Consider the following 16,967-nt stretch of genomic DNA (forward strand, 5'->3'; position numbering starts at 1 on the left):
GTAGGTCAGCTATTTCCAATTTGGCACAATAGCAAAGTCTGAAGTGGTTAATGTAAATAAATCACAGTAAAACTACAATAGTAAAACACTTCCATGTTTTAATTTAAAGCTTACTAAAAGCATTGTTCCTGACAGCTCTTGTGTGTGTGTGTGTGTGTGTGTGTGTGTGTGTGTGTGTGTGTGTGTGTGTGTGTGTGTGCTTGCGTGCGTGCGTGCGTACTATAAAACGTAATTATATTGCAGTAAGTTATAGCATAAACACAATTTCCCAACATTGCAATTTCTGACTTTTTGACCAAATGTCAGATCAATACCATAGTTTTAAAACTTTTTTGTTTTGTTTTTTTGTCAATTGTCAAATCAATACTAATAAAAAAAAAACATAATTCTGACTTATTTTATGCCAACTGTCAGATATACATTTTGACAGGTTCTCAATGTAATTTAAGCTCTAAAACCAATATGCAGGATGAGTCTGAATATCAATCATGTCAGACTGCAATATGATACAACAATCTCTCTCTCTCTCTCGCTCTCTCAAAACAGAGGATCCATATGAATAAAATTGGTTGCTTCCTTTTGCATGTCCCACTATCACACTGACCTGAAAATGAAATAATCTAATAAATAAAACTTTACAACGTCAATATAGCAGCTCTATACCAGTTATGCTATAGCAGATCTACAAGCTCACGGCTTGTAGATGTGCTATTTTCACATAATTTATCAGTGATCCATATTAAATGCAATGGGTTTCCTCTAATCCTTTGAGTATGAATGTATCTTTATAATCACCAACAAACAACCATGTTTGTCCTATATATTTGGGGACCTATTCAAGGCTTTTCCACAAATGATCATGTAAGATTTGTCTAAATTAAAAAAATAGCCAATCTACAATCTTACAGCACTTCAAAAGGCGTGTTTAGCTTGTAGATCTGCATTTTTGCTAGTTGTCATTATACACTATTTTAACAGGCAAATTAAAAGCATACTATCACAAATATGCAACATATATGGCTGCATAATACCTAAACTACCTGTGTTGGTGCAAAGCATTGTTGTTTTAATCTGTCATGTGAAACACCAGTGATATAACTACACTGTAAAAGGTATGCATTTTGCAAGACTGCATGAGCTATGCCAAGTTTCTTTTTATTATATGTAATGTATTATTTAAAATAAGTAGAGATGGACCGATAGCAAAATTCTTGGCCGATACCGATCCACCGGTTTTATGAAGGTCTGACCTGCCAAAACCGATTCTTTCCGATACCGATTTCTTTAGCTAAGAACTAGAAAATAGGGTTGCTCCAATACCCTTTTTTCAGGCCAAGTAGGCCTACAAGACATACTTCAGTTTGAGTCCCAATAAGCTAGAAGAACACTAATGCCAAATCAATCACAATCGTACAATATCCAAAATCACAGACATTATCCAGTCTAACATGACCGTCTGGACTAGGCAGGAGGAAAGCAGGTGACGCATGCTTTTTTTCCCCTTCTTTGTCATTGACACAGGATTATGGAATATATCCTTACATTGCAAAGGTAATCAGCACCATCTGTATTCTGCCACTATGGCTATGGCTACACGGAGCTGGATATTTCATATATCCCGTTTTTTCAGATATCCACATAGAAAAATTATCTAGGTCCACACAGAGCTGGATATTTCATATATCCCGTTTTTTCAGATATCCACCGAAAAATATCTAGGTCCACACGACAAAGATATCTAGGTCTAACAAGCACACACACAGTAAAGTCTTCAGAGATATCCGGGTTCCCTGTCTACACGGACCCAGTGAATCGGATATTTTTCAATCTCTCCACTTATTTATCCGGTTTTAAAAATGTCCAGCTTTGCGGCCGAAATATCCAGCTTCATGTGGCTGCAAGCCCCAACAGCACAACAAAATGTCTAGCTTCAGAAATATCCAGCTTCACAAGCCCTAAAAACTAAGCTCCAAACAGCCCAAAACAAACTAATTAGGGTCCTGCTTAACCTTCCTTATCAGACTCACCTCACCGCTACTCACCAGTTAAAGGGCCAGTTCACCTCTAGGACAACCAGATCTTATTTTATTGTTGTTTGGGACACGATCAACACAATCCTGAGTTATTTTTTGTGTGCAATCTGTGTTTTGAGATATTTTAGTATTTCAGCATGAATGATGATGCATTTTGCATCATATGAGTCATCATGCTGCATCATAATCGTACCAGATCACAATCGTACCAGTGCCCCTCTCCCCCCGACCTAAGTAATAGCATAAATAAAAGTTTCTATTTATATAGCTATTTTCATTATGCTGGCTGCGTGTCAATTTACTCAGCAATCTATTGGATACCTAGGCATACAGAGCCAAAGGGAAGATTGGGATGATAACAGCATCATTATTTTACTTTGCTTCGAACTAGCTCGAGACCCTGCATAAAAAAAAGTACATGGCAGTACAGTTTAGATACACGGTCTACTAATATGATTTAAACCCAAGAAAGCACAATGGTATTGTTCTTTTTAAGTATCAGTATGGCCTATGTACAGTCATTTAACTCAATGCTGACACAATAGTATGTATATTGTTTTGTGAATGGCACCATTGGATGCAAGATGCATCATATGATGCAAAATGCATCACCATTCATGCTGAAATACTAACATATCTCAAAACACAGATTGAACACAAAAAAAAAATAACTCAGGATTGTGTTGATCTTGTCCCAAACAACAATAAAATAATAAGTAATAAGATCTGGTTGTCCCAGAGGTGAACTGGGCCTTTAACTGACCGTCCTTGAATACATATAAATCATAAATGTAAGCCTTGAAATGAACTATGTCAGGTTTCTTATGATTATTAACAAAACAAGAGCTTAGCAGAGTCAGATAAATGACCAGTGTCCTCTCATAAGTGTCCATGCCACAGGGCAGGCCAACAGCAGTGCTGTGTTTGCCGACACTGGAAAGTTTCAGTTTTAAAACAAAAAGCTTTGCCACAGACGACCTGTTTTACTTTTATTTCAAAGCCAGCCATCAAATCTTGCTCTGCGGAAAATATGAAACTGGTTGTTCTATATTAAAAGTATTTTAAAAGCCAAATGACGGGGGAAAGATGGCAAACTACTCTCCTTGTAATGGTGTATATCTGAGATTTTTAACGTCTCCAAACAAAACACAGGAGCACTAAGCACTCCACATGATTTGATTATGAAGTGAAACGTGTCTGCTATGTGCCCCATTTGTTTATTGACTTCAATATATTTTTCAGTCTGTGTTTTATCTGTTTTAAGTTGCAGAGAAAACACAAGTGTCCCAGTATTCTGCAGCACACAGAGAGCACTGACCTAGTGGGTTGAGACTACATGGTTCTCACAAATCCTTTAAGTTCCACCCCCTCCTCCCCTCTCAGTCTCTCTACTCAGACTTTACTTCAGTGCATCTGATATACGATACAGAAGAGAATGGCAGAAGTCGCCCCAGCTCCAGCTGCCGCCGCCCCGGCAAAAGCAGCCAAGAAGAAGGCCGCCGCTAAACCCAAGACGGACGGTCCCAGCGTCCAGGATCTCATCGTCGATGCTGTGACAGCTTCCAAGGAGAGGAGCGGTGTGTCTCTGGCCGCCCTCAAGAAGGCTCTGTCCGCCGGCGGCGTCGACGTGGAGAAGAAGAAGGTCATCGTTAAGAACACTGTGAAGAGGCTGGTAGCAAACGGCACCCTGCTTCAGACCAAGGGTACCGGTGCTTCTGGGTCCTTCAAGCTCAACAAGAAGGCGGAAAATAAAGCAGTCAAAGCCAAGAAGCCTGCAGCCAAGAAGCCCGCCGCGGCAAAGAAATCTCCCAAGAAGGCGGCAGCCAAGAAGCCCGCAGCCGCTAAAATATCTCCCAAGAAGGCAAAGAAGCCTGCAGCTGCAAAGAAAGCTGTAGCCAAGAGCCCCAAGAAGGCTGCCAAGAGTCCAAAGAAAGTGAAGAAACCCACTGCCGTTAAGAAAGCACCAGCAAAGAAGGCAGCCAAACCCAAGGCGGCGAAACCCAAGAAGGCAGCTGCCAAGAAGAAGTAAACAGCCTGACAACAACCAGTTTAACACAAAGGCTCTTTTAAGAGCCACCCACAACTTTATTCAAAGAGTTCCTATTTATATTTTTTGTCTTGGCACTGCCAATCAGGATCGATCAATTATGTGATTAGTTGTCATTAGTGAGAACTTGTATTAATTGATAAGATCCGTGTTAATAATTTAGAACTGGTAGCAAACTGGTCTATGGAGTTAAAAATGCCACATGAGCAAAATGTCTAAATTAGACAAAGCAAATGGGGCTACAGCCCAGCTAAAATACAATTCATGTATTCAATAATTCCATGTTAACTAATGGTAGTTCGGAAGTTACATATTTTCTGTTCTCTTTGCTATGACAATGCTCAATCTAACATGCATTATATTTTACTCCACTGCGCCTGCCTTTCTTCCCAATACAGAGATACAGGACCACTTTTGCATATGCAAAAGGTTAGTTTACCATGGCCATCTTGTTTAATATTTTGTTAAGAAATTATGCTAGTTGGTTGTTTACGGTTCATGTAAATAACATTGATTTGCCTTGTGAACGTGCAACAAACACTTACCAGCGTAATATTGCACGTGAATGGACAGTGTTTGTGTCTACCCTAATGCGAAGCAGGGAATTATTGCTCTTCAAATAATACATTTGGTGGCTCTTAAAAGAGCCGTTTTGGGGTTCAGACAGTGACGGATAGTTTAAGCACGTTCTCCACGGATACGACGGGCCAGCTGGATGTCTTTGGGCATGATGGTCACCCTCTTGGCGTGGATGGCGCACAGGTTGGTGTCCTCAAACAGACCGACCAGATAAGCCTCGGCTGACTCCTGCAGAGCCATGACGGCGGAGCTCTGGAAGCGCAGGTCGGTCTTGAAGTCCTGGGCGATCTCCCTCACCAGGCGCTGGAAGGGCAGCTTGCGGATCAGCAGCTCGGTGGACTTCTGGTAACGACGGATCTCCCTCAGAGCCACTGTACCGGGACGGTAACGGTGAGGCTTCTTCACTCCACCGGTTGCCGGCGCGCTCTTACGAGCTGCCTTGGTGGCGAGCTGCTTCCTGGGGGCTTTGCCTCCGGTGGATTTACGGGCGGTCTGCTTGGTTCGGGCCATTTTCTATCAGCTGCTTGAACAACTAAGTTGTGATAAAAATGAGCGCAAACTCGTTCTTTTTATTTCAGCGGCTCTGAGGCGCCGTCTTTCTCTGATTGGTCTGTGGCCAGGAACCTCCTTGTTTGGGAGGAACCAGAGTTTAGACTGGGAGGAGCCGATCACGCCACTAGTAGTGATTGGTGGGGAGCTCATACACACTCAGCCCGCGCACACACTCGTTTTTATGATTGGTGGGGCGCACAGAGAGTATCTCCGACCAATCACAAAAAAGTAAGTGTGTGTTACAAAGTCGAACGTAGGCTATAAAAGGTCTCGTATTCCTCTCCTCTAACACATTTCTTTTCTTCGAGCTTATACTCTATATATATATATATACCTTCAGAATGAGCGGGCGAGGGAAAACCGGCGGAAAGGCCAGGGCGAAGGCTAAGACTCGTTCATCCCGTGCCGGGCTCCAGTTCCCCGTGGGTCGTGTCCACAGGCTGCTGCGTAAAGGCAACTATGCCCAGAGAGTCGGTGCCGGCGCCCCGGTTTATCTGGCGGCTGTCCTCGAGTACCTGACCGCTGAGATCCTGGAGCTGGCTGGAAACGCTGCCCGTGACAACAAGAAGACTCGTATCATCCCCCGTCACCTCCAGCTTGCCGTCCGCAACGACGAGGAGCTCAACAAACTGCTGGGCGGAGTGACCATCGCTCAGGGCGGTGTGCTGCCCAACATCCAGGCTGTCCTGCTCCCCAAGAAGACCGAGAAAGCCGCCAAGAAATAAACCTGCTTCATTCGTCTGAATAAACCCCACAAAGGCTCTTTTAAGAGCCACCCACTGATTCAACAAAGAGTTGCTCCTAATACCCTATGAGGAGCAAATTAGAATATAACTCATCACAATACCTTATTGTAATTTTGTTAAAATGGTGAAAACAATGTTACTGGTCATATTCTACACGAGTTTATAACTCATGATAGAATATCTAGTAGTCTAACACCATTTCAGAATGGTCTCATTAGATTTAATCAATCTGTTCGATTATTAGCGCCGTGGGTCTTGTATAATCGTCTACACTTCATAACATAAGTGGTTGCCAAAATAAAAACACGAGGCAAGGACACTCATCTCAAATGACAATATACATTTGTACAAGCATCGCGATGCTCCCATTATTTTAAGTGTATGGATTAAATACTAAATCTATGCTACTGTAAGGACTATTATGCCAGGTTTGTCTTTCCTTTGTAAACTAGTAGCCAGCGTTACTTTATTTGCTTTTTAAATAGACTTTATTGAAAATGTTGCAGGTTTTAAAATCATTTTAAGCAGTCAAAGTCATGAATACAGTCATACATTAAAGTAATTACACAATTATAATATAATATGTAAGGACATTACTTTCTTTTTTTTGTTTAACCCTCACCTTTTTTTACATCGAAGCAAATAAAGCATACAAAAACCAGAAAATAGAAATATGCCATATCTGATTGTGCATCTAGTTTGCACGTCTCATGTCATCACAAAACTGATAATGATTTTAAGCGAACTATAGTTAGCATTTGGATCAACTCTTTCTTGGAAAATATGGGTGGTCCTTAAAAGGACCGTTGGTTTGGTACAGTGGAATGTTCAGTTTACTTGGAGCTGGTGTACTTGGTGACAGCCTTGGTGCCCTCAGACACGGCGTGCTTGGCCAACTCACCGGGGAGCAGCAGGCGGACGGCGGTCTGGATCTCCCTGGATGAGATGGTGGAGCGCTTGTTGTAGTGAGCCAGTTTAGAGGCTTCACCGGCGATGCGCTCAAAGATGTCGTTGACAAAGGAGTTCATGATACCCATGGCCTTGGAAGAGATACCGGTGTCAGGGTGGACCTGCTTCAGGACCTTGTACACATAGATGGCGTAGCTCTCCTTCCTGGACTTTCTGCGCTTCTTACCGCCCTTGGCGGCGGTCTTGGAGACGGCTTTCTTGGAGCCCTTCTTGGGCGCTGGCTTGGCAACTTCGGGCATTTTGAAGATCTTCTATCAATGGCTTGCAGGGACAAATGTGAAGAGAGAGCGCAGTCGCACCATTATTTATACACAGCCAATGCCAATGTGGTGGTGTGACTCCCAGCAGATGATTGGCTGATCCTCCCACAAAGAGGGCGGTGTCTTTATTTCTGTATTATTTCTCCCGCTCGTGCGCTCTATTGTCCCTGTAATATTTTGAGCGGCTAAACATGCACTTAAGGCAAAATGTATATTTTAATGTCCATAAAGGTCCCCAAATGGAAACAAGCCATAGTGCTTTCTTGACTAACAAAAGGTATAGACTATATCAATCTGTCTATTCATTGAGACAATGACATTATTCCCAATATTAGTCTATAATATAAGAAATAGTTAATTAAGTATTATAATGTGTAAATGTGATTCCGTTCTTCTGGGCTTAGAAAAACAAAATAGAGAACCGGGTGCACTGGCAGCAGTGTCTCTCTCTCTCTCTCTCTCTCTCTCTCTCTCTCTCTCTCTATATTATATTTTAATGTCCATAAAGGTCCCCAAATGGAAACAAGCCACAATGCTTTATTGACTAACAAAGTATAGACTATATCAATCTGTCTATTCATTGAGACAATGACATTATTCCCAATATTAGTCTATAATATGAGAAATAGTTAATGTGTGTGTGTGTGTGTGTGTGTGTGTGTGTGTGTGTGTGTGTGTGTGTGTGTGTGTGTGTGTGTGTGTGTGTGTGTGTGTGTGCGTGCGTGTGTGTGTGTGTGTGACTTTATTTTTCTCCATTCCTAGCCCCTTTATTACTTCAAGACAATGAAAGCAGAGTCGATTTAGTTCCATCACTCCAGTTAACTTCAGTTTGGACATTGTAATGTAAACTCTGTATTCTGAGTAGGCCTATTTCAAAGTAAGATAATGAACTCGGTGTGTTTTCCCGCCTCTACATACTCATAGACTAATAATGGCAGTCACAAGCGCTTGTTTAAACCCAGTTGTACTATGGTTCATCGCAGAGCGTAATATATACTATTTCACGTTAATATTGAAATCACAACTTGTTCCACAAGTAAAGACAGGTTACGTCTTAGATCAAGGATTGTTTGCGAGGCTCCAATTTAAGTCCCGTGCTGCTTAAAATGTTTATGAAGCAAAGCGATGTTTGATTAAGGCAAATGTGGAAATAAACGTTTCTGCCTGGTCGTGCGTGTCGAATTACAACATTGTTTATCTTCTAGAAGCACAGTATATTCATGTTTTGGATTATTAACTGATCATATTGTATTTATATACATATATTCTCGTGTACACTTTAGAAGCTGTCGTTATGCACAAAAGTGGGAATGAACTCGTTACATAAAACGTGTGGGTGGCTCTTAAAAGAGCCTTTGGGTTGTTGGTAGATCAAGTCAGTGGTTTTAACCTCCGAAGCCGTACAGAGTGCGTCCCTGTCTCTTCAGAGCATAGACAACATCCATGGCGGTCACGGTCTTTCTCTTGGCGTGCTCGGTGTAGGTGACGGCATCACGGATCACGTTCTCCAGGAAGACCTTGAGGACACCGCGGGTCTCCTCGTAGATCAGACCGGAGATACGCTTCACGCCGCCACGGCGAGCTAGACGGCGGATGGCGGGCTTAGTGATGCCCTGGATGTTATCACGAAGAACCTTGCGATGACGCTTGGCGCCTCCTTTTCCCAGTCCTTTTCCGCCTTTGCCACGCCCACTCATTTTTACGCTTCAGATCAGTTGAAGATGCAGAAGTGAATGGCTTCAGAGCTGTGAGCCATGCCTTTTTATCTGTGTTCTGAGGACGTAAGGGAGGACAGGCAGACTATGTGGGCGTTGCCATACCCCCTACCCCTCCCCCGCCCCACACACAATTCAATTCAAAGGTCTTTATTGGCATGAGAAAACATACGTTTACATTGCCAAAGCACACACACACACGCACCTCCCTCTTGTTCATTTTGCTAGTCAAGTCCTCTATACCATAATAATTGTTGTTCATTTTTTGAATTCTCCCCTATTAATATTCTTGTCAATGAATACATGCGTAGTACACACTCTGGCCATAGCATTTCTTTCGACTCTCTCAAGTTTAAACGTTTGTATTGTCACGTATAACCTAAATAAAGGTAGGGCCTATAGAAAATCATCAATAATCAAGTATTATGCGGACTTTATGTCACGCTTATTTGAGCAATGTTGACATTTGCCATCTGTTGCACATGATGTAGAGGTGGACCAGAGTTACTATGTATAATAATGTATATGATTTTGAACCTGAACAATGGTAGTAGGGACCAACATACACAACTAGGCCATAGGGGAGGTGTGGCTGGGTTTGCAAGCTCGATATAGCTAAAGTGAGAAATGGCCGTATTCATAATGTAGGACAAAGTTAGGCTGCGTTAATGGTTAACTTTGTCATAAATAATGTTATCATTCATTCATTATTTGTGTTCATTTAACACACATGTCCATTGAAACAGGCTGGTTATTATTCCAGTGCTCACATATGACCATGGTGTGTAAAAGTGAGGATACTCTTATAAAATGAAGTGGTTGGCTCTTAAAAGAGCCTTTTGTGGGTATAATAGAGATGGAACAAATGGTTTACTTCTTTTTGGGGGCTGCCTTCTTTGCGGCCTTGGGTTTGGCAACCTTCTTGGCTGGAGCTTTCTTGGCTGCTGCGGGCTTCTTTGCCACTTTCTTGGGGCTCTTGGCGGCCTTCTTCGGGCTCTTAGCTGCTACTTTCTTGGCGGCGGGCTTCTTGGCTTTCTTGGGCGATTTCTTGGCGGCGGCGGGCTTCTTTGCCGCCGCCTTCTTGGGCTTCTTAGCCGCTGCGGGTTTCTTGGCGGCAGCGGGCTTCTTTGCTTTAACTGCCTTCTTTGCAGCAGGCTTCTTCGCCTTCACCGCCTCTGCCTTCTTGTTCATCTTGAAAGAGCCAGACGCGCCGGTGCCTTTGAGCTGGACCAGGGTGCCTTTTGCGACCAGGCTCTTGACGGCGATCTTGACGCGGGCCTTGTTCTTCTCCACATCGTAGCCGCCGGCAGCCAGAGCTTTCTTGACCGCAGCCAGAGACACACCGCTCCGCTCCTTGGAGGCGGACACGGCCTTGACGACCAGCTCAGCGACGCTGGGGCCGGTCTTCTTGGGTCGGGGAGCCGCCTTCTTCTTGGCGGCCTTGGCCGGAGCTGGGGCGGGTGCTGGTGCTACTTCAGCCATAGTTGTCTCGGATAGTAGTTCGTCTTTCCTTCTGTAAAGTCTGACAGACTGGTGTTGAACGCTCTGAAGGGGCTGGACTTAAACACCACATGAGAACCATATAGAGACAACATGCACACAGCTCCTCTTGTCTAGGTGGCTTAATGTTCCACTTGTGTTTTCTCCTCGATTAAAACAAGTTATAACAAACTATGGTGTATGTTATGAAATGAAACAAAGAGCTGACCAGTTAGCACACATGTGCCTTTTTGTTATCAATATAACTGCGATGAAAAAAGCACTCTAGTTTTTAAGTGATACGCTCAAAACATCCCCCTTGCACAGTCAGAGCACTGTGTTTCCTCTGTCATTTTGCTTCTAAAACATTTTAAACTAAGTTAAATTAACAACAATACTCACAATACTCTTAGCAGACATACCTGGCGACGCAATACCATGCAATATACTTTGGTTTTGACATCCGTTTTGCTATAAACAGAAGGTTTTCTGACCCCAGTAAACACACTCCAGTTGACGGCAGCATGATGGTGGAGTTGATCCCGACTTCCAATGACAGATGAAAACTGTTGCAACACTAGATGGATTTATGGACAAATAACGTACTGTGATCAACCTACAGCAAACGAAATGTGTTTAAATCTTCAATCAACTGTGGTATCTGTATGCGATTATGACACGTATACACTTTCACCGGCACAATCCTTCCATGCAATAACATTCATAATACTGTGAAGATGTTTTGTGACTTTGGAACATGTTGTATGTTGGCATGCATGATTTGACAATAGATATACATTTTATTCAAGTTACTGATTCTAAAAGTAGATGTGACACAGTGACTATTATTAACCTGGTGACAATATGCAATGGATACAAACAGTGGTGGAAAGTAACTACATTTACGTACTGTTATTAAGTAGTTTTAACTGAGGTACTTTTAACTTTACAACAGTGTTTCCAATTTGCAATAATTTTTATGAAAACAGTGAAATTAGTGACCTTCTGCATAATGAGCACTTTTACTTTAGGTACTTTATATGTTGATGCCAATACTTTTGTAAAAAAGTAAAAATGTTGTAGGCCTACCAAATTTGTAACAGGCCTACTTCTTCCATCACTGGCATGCATACATACCTTGTGTCCTCAGCCTGGTGCTTAAACATTTCCTGCTCCACCTGTACCCTATCTTATCATGGAACAAGTTATAGGTGAAGTTAATACAATGTTTGCCCTTGAGACTGACCTGTTTGTTTGTCACTTTAGGCCCTGCGCCATAGAGACTGCTGCCATGTGTTGTGCCTATATAATATATCTGTTAGTTTATTAACATGTATGATTTTTTTTTGTAGGTAGACTGCCACTGCCGTTTTGTTCTGTTTGGGGTTTGTTTTGTTTTAATTTCAGTTTATTTTTGTTTGATAGTATTTAGTGGTTTGGTCATTGCAAACTGAACCTTTGTTAAACTTGCATTTCCCCCAAGATATATGTACTCATACACTGGTTTTCACTGATAATCTATTAGTGTGGATATAACCTCTTTCCTTTGTATCCGAGGCTGCAGGATTGGTGCATGGGGCCTCCTTCTTACTGATCGGTATTTTGCACTCAACTTCCCTTGCATGTTCTGCTTTACTTTATTGAATGCCTTAGCCTTTACCTTTAAGGTGGTTGTGTAGGGCACTTGCAGTGTTTGCTATAGGCCCTTAGTTCCCCTCCCTTTTTGGCTATGACCTGCCATCCTTCAGTGCTCCTTTTCTCTCATTTCCCTCCTAATGCAGTTTGTACTATATAGAGCCAACCGTAGGCACGGGTGCCAACATTGGCACAGGGGAGGGTGATCATTGGCACACTGGCAGAAGTGTGAGAACTGTGAAAGAGAGGATCTATATTTTTGAATCAAATATCATTTTAAATGTGGTCAATTAAATGAAGTCACCCACTTTGCAGCAAATTACATCCTTCTACGTTCATTAAAATTCTGAACTATGACTGGGGAGGGAGTTGAGGAGATAGGTGGGTTATTGCTGTGAGTCTAATGATCGTTATAACAATGTCCTGGCAATCAAAACATGTCAGAATGTTGACGGGTGTCATTGCATTTTATGTTGACATGCATGGCACACTGACTATCTAGAAAATAAAAACACGGCACTTCAAAAAGGTTGCTGACCCCTGATATAGAGCTTCTCTTTTTAATTGATTTTAAACTATTTTGATGCAATAAAGTTCATTTTTATAATGGCTGAATTGTTACAGATTGTACTCTTGGGGGAAATCCTTGTCAGCCCATCTTTTATTGGGGAGCGTAGCGATATTTCAATACAATACAATACAATGCAATACAATACAATACAATCGGAACAACATATGTACAGGCAGAGCAGGCATATACAATGTGGTTGGAAAAGGATTCCATTTGATATCCTTCTCCTATCACAGCTGCTCACGAATCTTGCTGCTGTGTTTGCACATTGATTTACTTCATTGATTGATTGATTGAAGAATGTATTAGAAGTTTGCATTTGAAAAAAGTACAGTTTCATGACAGCACAAATCACTGGTACAAGGTCTCCTAAAAGGAGATCCTAGAAAGCCACGGCTTATTTCCACAGAAACCACACTTTATCTCATGTAACATTGAAAGACAGACGGATAGAACACTTTATCTAGGCTAACATCAATTTCAAAAGCAGAAAAAGCATAACATCAAATACAATGCCAGAAAAAAAAATCACACCTGTGTGAACTGAGCGGTGGTTTACCCACCAACCCCCCCCTTCCCCCCTGTGTGTGTGTGTGTGTGTGTGTGTGTGTGTGCGTGTGTGTGTGTGCCTGGCTTGGCCTGGCCTGAAAACAGCGCCCCTCCCTTAACATGTGTGGTCATAAAAGGTACTACACCACAGGCTTGAGGCTACATACAGACCCACCCACCCACAAACATACCTACACACACGGCCACGCTATGGAGACGGTGTGACCACCGCTCAAAAAGGGGTTGGAGCATGGGGGCTTAGTCTATTTACAAGTCACGCAGCCGCCTGAAGTTGACTTTTCAACCAGCAGGTATGGGAGTTTTTCATCATTGGTCATGTTTTCAAACTCTCCTTGGGTGGTTATGATCTGTGGGAAGTATGTGTCTCTGCTGTCCTGGTACAATGGACAGGCAGTTAGGAAGTGTAGCTCAGTTTCAACTTCATTTTGTGTGCAGTGGGTGCAAAGTCTGTTTTCTCTAGGGAGCTAGGTATGCCTATGACGTCCTTTCTCGATTGCAAGACTGTGCTCACTGAGTCTGTACCATCTAACCTATCTACTGGAACTATATCTGCACTGACTCTGTCCATCTATCTATCTATCTATCTATCTATCTATCTATCTATCTATCTATCTATTAAATCTATCTAGTCAAGATTTTTCTTGGGTCGGTCACCTTGCTCAGGTATTCTGCCAGTGTATTGTATTATCTCACACACACACACACACGCACGCACGCACGCATGCACGCATGCACATGCACAATGCAGGGAGTGCAGAGACCCAACCCCCCACCCACACTCTAAAACCACTGATAGACATGCTGATTAAATATACATTAAAACACTTCATTAAATTGTGTGGTGGTGGTGGGTTGACAAATGTTTCAGAGCTTCCTGCAGGGACGGCAAATGTCTCTCCTCTCTCATAGTTCTACTATGAATATCTAGCACCAGCACCAGCACGCTTGACTGTGAATATCAACAGGGCTATTGCCTATTGTTCTGGGCCAGGTCTCAAATCCCCATTAAACTTTATCTTGTCTTCTGTTACCTAATTGTCTGTAAATGCAAAACTTGAATGCCACGTTAGAGTTAGAGTGAGGCCAAGATCCTGCTCTCATCCACCGATGGCCTTAAGCGTGTAGTCCAGGACTGACAAAGAGGAAGGGGGCTATGGTGTCTCCTTGCAGTACTACCCCATGCAGCCAGGATGTCAAACTCTTGCCATCTGGGGTCACCACCTTAGCCCTTGTCCCTGCATACATGGCAAGCTCTGAAGCGTCATGGACATGGTGGCCGTTTTGAGGTACTGCAGTTGGGGCCAGAAACATGAACGTGCATCTAGGCTTCTTTGTATTGACTGCGCGTTCATACCGGAAGTGCTCTTTCATGAATTGGAGCCCCAGCGCGTCCATGAACACAAACTATGACGCAAAACGCGTCACATAGGCCCCATGCGTCACATTTTACTACGCGGAAGAAGGGGTGAAAACACCTCATGCGCTGGGTGAGCAACTCAATGCAAGTGGACGGGCGGGGATATCCGGTGTCCTCTCTATACTTCTTATAACTCTATGATACATGGTGCCCGGAATAAATTGGGAGGGACACCACAGGCCTTAAGTGTATCGTGCCTAAGTGTATTGAGTCAAATGCCTTTTTGAGCGGTGGTCACAACGCTCCTATACGTGGCCGTGTGTGTGGGTATGCGTGTCTGTAGCCTGCAGTAACCTTTTCTGACCACACATGTTAAGGGAGGGGCGCTGTTGTTCAGACTCACATTCACACACACACACACACACACACACACACACACACACACACACACACACACACAGCCTCTACCGCTCAGTTCACACGAGTGTGATTTTTTTAAATCAATAAAGCACAGTACAGCAGCCAGGTTGTTCTTCTTCACCTCCTCGATAATTCTCCTTAAGGGTTCAGCTGCTCAAACCGGGACGTGAACCACTGTTCCCTAAAACTGGGACCCTCAAAGCAAAGCGCATGTGCAACGGGCATGAGCGCGTCCCTTCTCTAACGTTCGTGCACGCGCACATACGGTTATATGTGATTGACAAATGACAAAGAGCCTCAGCGTTGAATTCAGACCATATTTAGACACACAATGAATTTGTTCATGTTTTCTGATTGGTTAGGTGAGCATATTTTCATGAAAAGATCATGATAAATATATATATAAGTTGCAACCACTGAAAACAGCTACTATAATTTTAATTCTGGCGAAAACAAGGACATATTTTTGTTTTAGAGATATTTGTCGGGACTCAGGACACGCAGCTTGAAACCGGGACAATCCTGGCCAAACTGGTCACCCTACCTTAGGCCAAGATCTGGGCTACAGTGGTTCTTTCCTCTCGAAAACCGCTTTGGTTCCCCCAACCTGGTTGTAAAGCTTTGCAGGTCAAGCAGATGCCTCGGTAGTTGTCTGGCTTCTCATATTTCAAAAATCACACCTGTGTGAACTGAGCGGTGGTCAGTGGGTGGGTGGGTGGGTGCAGCGGGGTTAGTGTGCTTTACAATGCTGTAGTTTCGTCACACTCTAATTTATTTGACCCTAAAACATTCAGTTTGTTAATAATAATAATAATACTTGACCACACATGCTGACCCACCCTTCCCCCCTGTGTGTGTGTGTGTGTGTGTGTGTGTGTGTGTGTGTGTGTGTGTGTGTGTGTGTGCGTGTGTGTGTGTGTGTGTGTGTGTGTGTGTGTGTGTGTGTGTGTGTGTGTGTGTGTGTGTGTGTGTGAGAACAACAGCACCCCTCCCTTAAAGGGGAGTTTCGGTCAAAAACGACTTTCCTACCTTTGAAATGATGATCCAGGAAGGCTCTGGGCTGATCCGGGTGTTGTTTTACCCAAAGCAGCATTTTGTTCATTTATCGATTTTCTCCCCTGCACCCCACGGCTCCAAAACGGCACCTTTAGGGTCGTACCGTAATCCGGTTATTATTCTCGCTCAAAATTCACTTTTCTCGCTCGGTCTCAGTCCCTCATACTGTAGTTAGCATATCCAAGCTACATCAGCTCCTGGTCGCCGCCATGTTTGTTTACTTCAAGCTCAACTCTCAACTCTCAGCCCAGGAGAGAAACACTGGGAAATCCCTAACCCGTTGGGAAACGCGCGTTCACGAGCTGCTGCTGCTGCTGCTGCTGCTGCTCTCACAGCTCCACCTCCCTCCCCCACAGCCTGTTACCTGTTGAGGCAGACAAGAGGCTACACCATACATCACTCTGCAGACTTTGTCGACATAGTTACATCTTTTTTCTTTGGCTAAGAGCATTTTTGTGTTTTATTGTTCGTCGCGCGTCGGGGAGTCACGCGATACAAAACGGGATTTCCCAGTGTTCTCTCCTGGGCTGCGAGTTGAGAGTTGAGCTTGAAGTAAACAAACATGGCGGCGACCAGGAGCTGATGTAGCTCGGATATGCTAACTACAGTATGAGGGACTGAGACCGAGCGAGAAAAGTGAATTTTGAGCGAGAATAATAACCGGATTACGGTACGACCCTAAAGGTGCCGTTTTGGAGCCGTGGGGTGCAGGGGAGAAAATCGATAAATTAACAAAATGCTGCTTTGGGTAAAACAACACACGGATCAGCCCAGAGCCTTCCTGGATCATCATTTCAAAGGTAGGAAAGTCGTTTTTGACCGAAACTCCCCTTTAACATGTGTGGTCAGAAAAGGTACTGCAGGCTTGAGGCTACATACACGGCCGGACGGACGGACGGCCGGACGGATACCCACACACACGGCCACGTATAGGAGACGGTGTGACCACCGCTCAAAAACAGTATTCAGTTATAAAAA

The 16,967-nt window shown here is 43.5% G+C and overlaps 6 protein-coding genes across 8 annotated transcripts in view; 2 read left to right on the forward strand and 4 right to left on the reverse strand.

Moving 5' to 3' along the window:
- The window catches only part of LOC308285878 (histone H1-like), a gene marked incomplete at both ends in the record, with an annotated part of 500,380 nt that overhangs the window by 90,439 nt on the left and 392,974 nt on the right, over window positions 1-16,967 (reverse strand). Inside the window, one exon of one of the 3 annotated variants that reach the window (XM_080726767.1) lies at window positions 9,865-10,383. In XM_080726767.1, the coding sequence (XP_080582893.1) occupies window positions 9,865-10,383 (519 nt within the window). Of the gene's footprint in view, window positions 1-9,771; window positions 10,384-16,967 lie in introns of those variants that run through there. The other 2 variants (XM_080726768.1, XM_080726766.1) reach the window with 2 other exon arrangements.
- On the forward strand, window positions 3,469-4,062 carry LOC308285882 (histone H1-like; the record flags this gene model as incomplete). Its single annotated transcript, XM_080726772.1, has 1 exon — window positions 3,469-4,062. One exon carries the CDS (start codon window positions 3,469-3,471, stop codon window positions 4,060-4,062), a length of 594 nt encoding a protein of 197 aa, XP_080582898.1.
- LOC308285885 (histone H3.2) lies at window positions 4,759-5,169 on the reverse strand (the record flags this gene model as incomplete). The annotated part of the gene is made up of 1 exon (XM_080726775.1): window positions 4,759-5,169. One exon carries the CDS (start codon window positions 5,167-5,169, stop codon window positions 4,759-4,761), a length of 411 nt encoding a protein of 136 aa, XP_080582901.1.
- On the forward strand, window positions 5,553-5,936 carry LOC308285888 (histone H2A-like; the record flags this gene model as incomplete). Its single annotated transcript, XM_080726777.1, has 1 exon — window positions 5,553-5,936. The coding sequence occupies one exon, from the start codon at window positions 5,553-5,555 to the stop codon at window positions 5,934-5,936; it is 384 nt and encodes a 127-aa protein (XP_080582903.1).
- On the reverse strand, window positions 6,791-7,165 carry LOC308285891 (histone H2B-like; the record flags this gene model as incomplete). The annotated part of the gene is made up of 1 exon (XM_080726780.1): window positions 6,791-7,165. One exon carries the CDS (start codon window positions 7,163-7,165, stop codon window positions 6,791-6,793), a length of 375 nt encoding a protein of 124 aa, XP_080582906.1.
- LOC308285899 (histone H4) lies at window positions 8,572-8,886 on the reverse strand (the record flags this gene model as incomplete). The annotated part of the gene is made up of 1 exon (XM_080726788.1): window positions 8,572-8,886. The coding sequence occupies exon 1, from the start codon at window positions 8,881-8,883 to the stop codon at window positions 8,572-8,574; it is 312 nt and encodes a 103-aa protein (XP_080582914.1). The 5' UTR covers window positions 8,884-8,886.

This window comes from Nannobrachium achirus (genome assembly GCF_963921795.1).
Source record: "Nannobrachium achirus genome assembly, chromosome: 5".
In the NCBI taxonomy this organism is placed as follows: Eukaryota; Metazoa; Chordata; class Actinopteri; order Myctophiformes; family Myctophidae; genus Nannobrachium; species Nannobrachium achirus.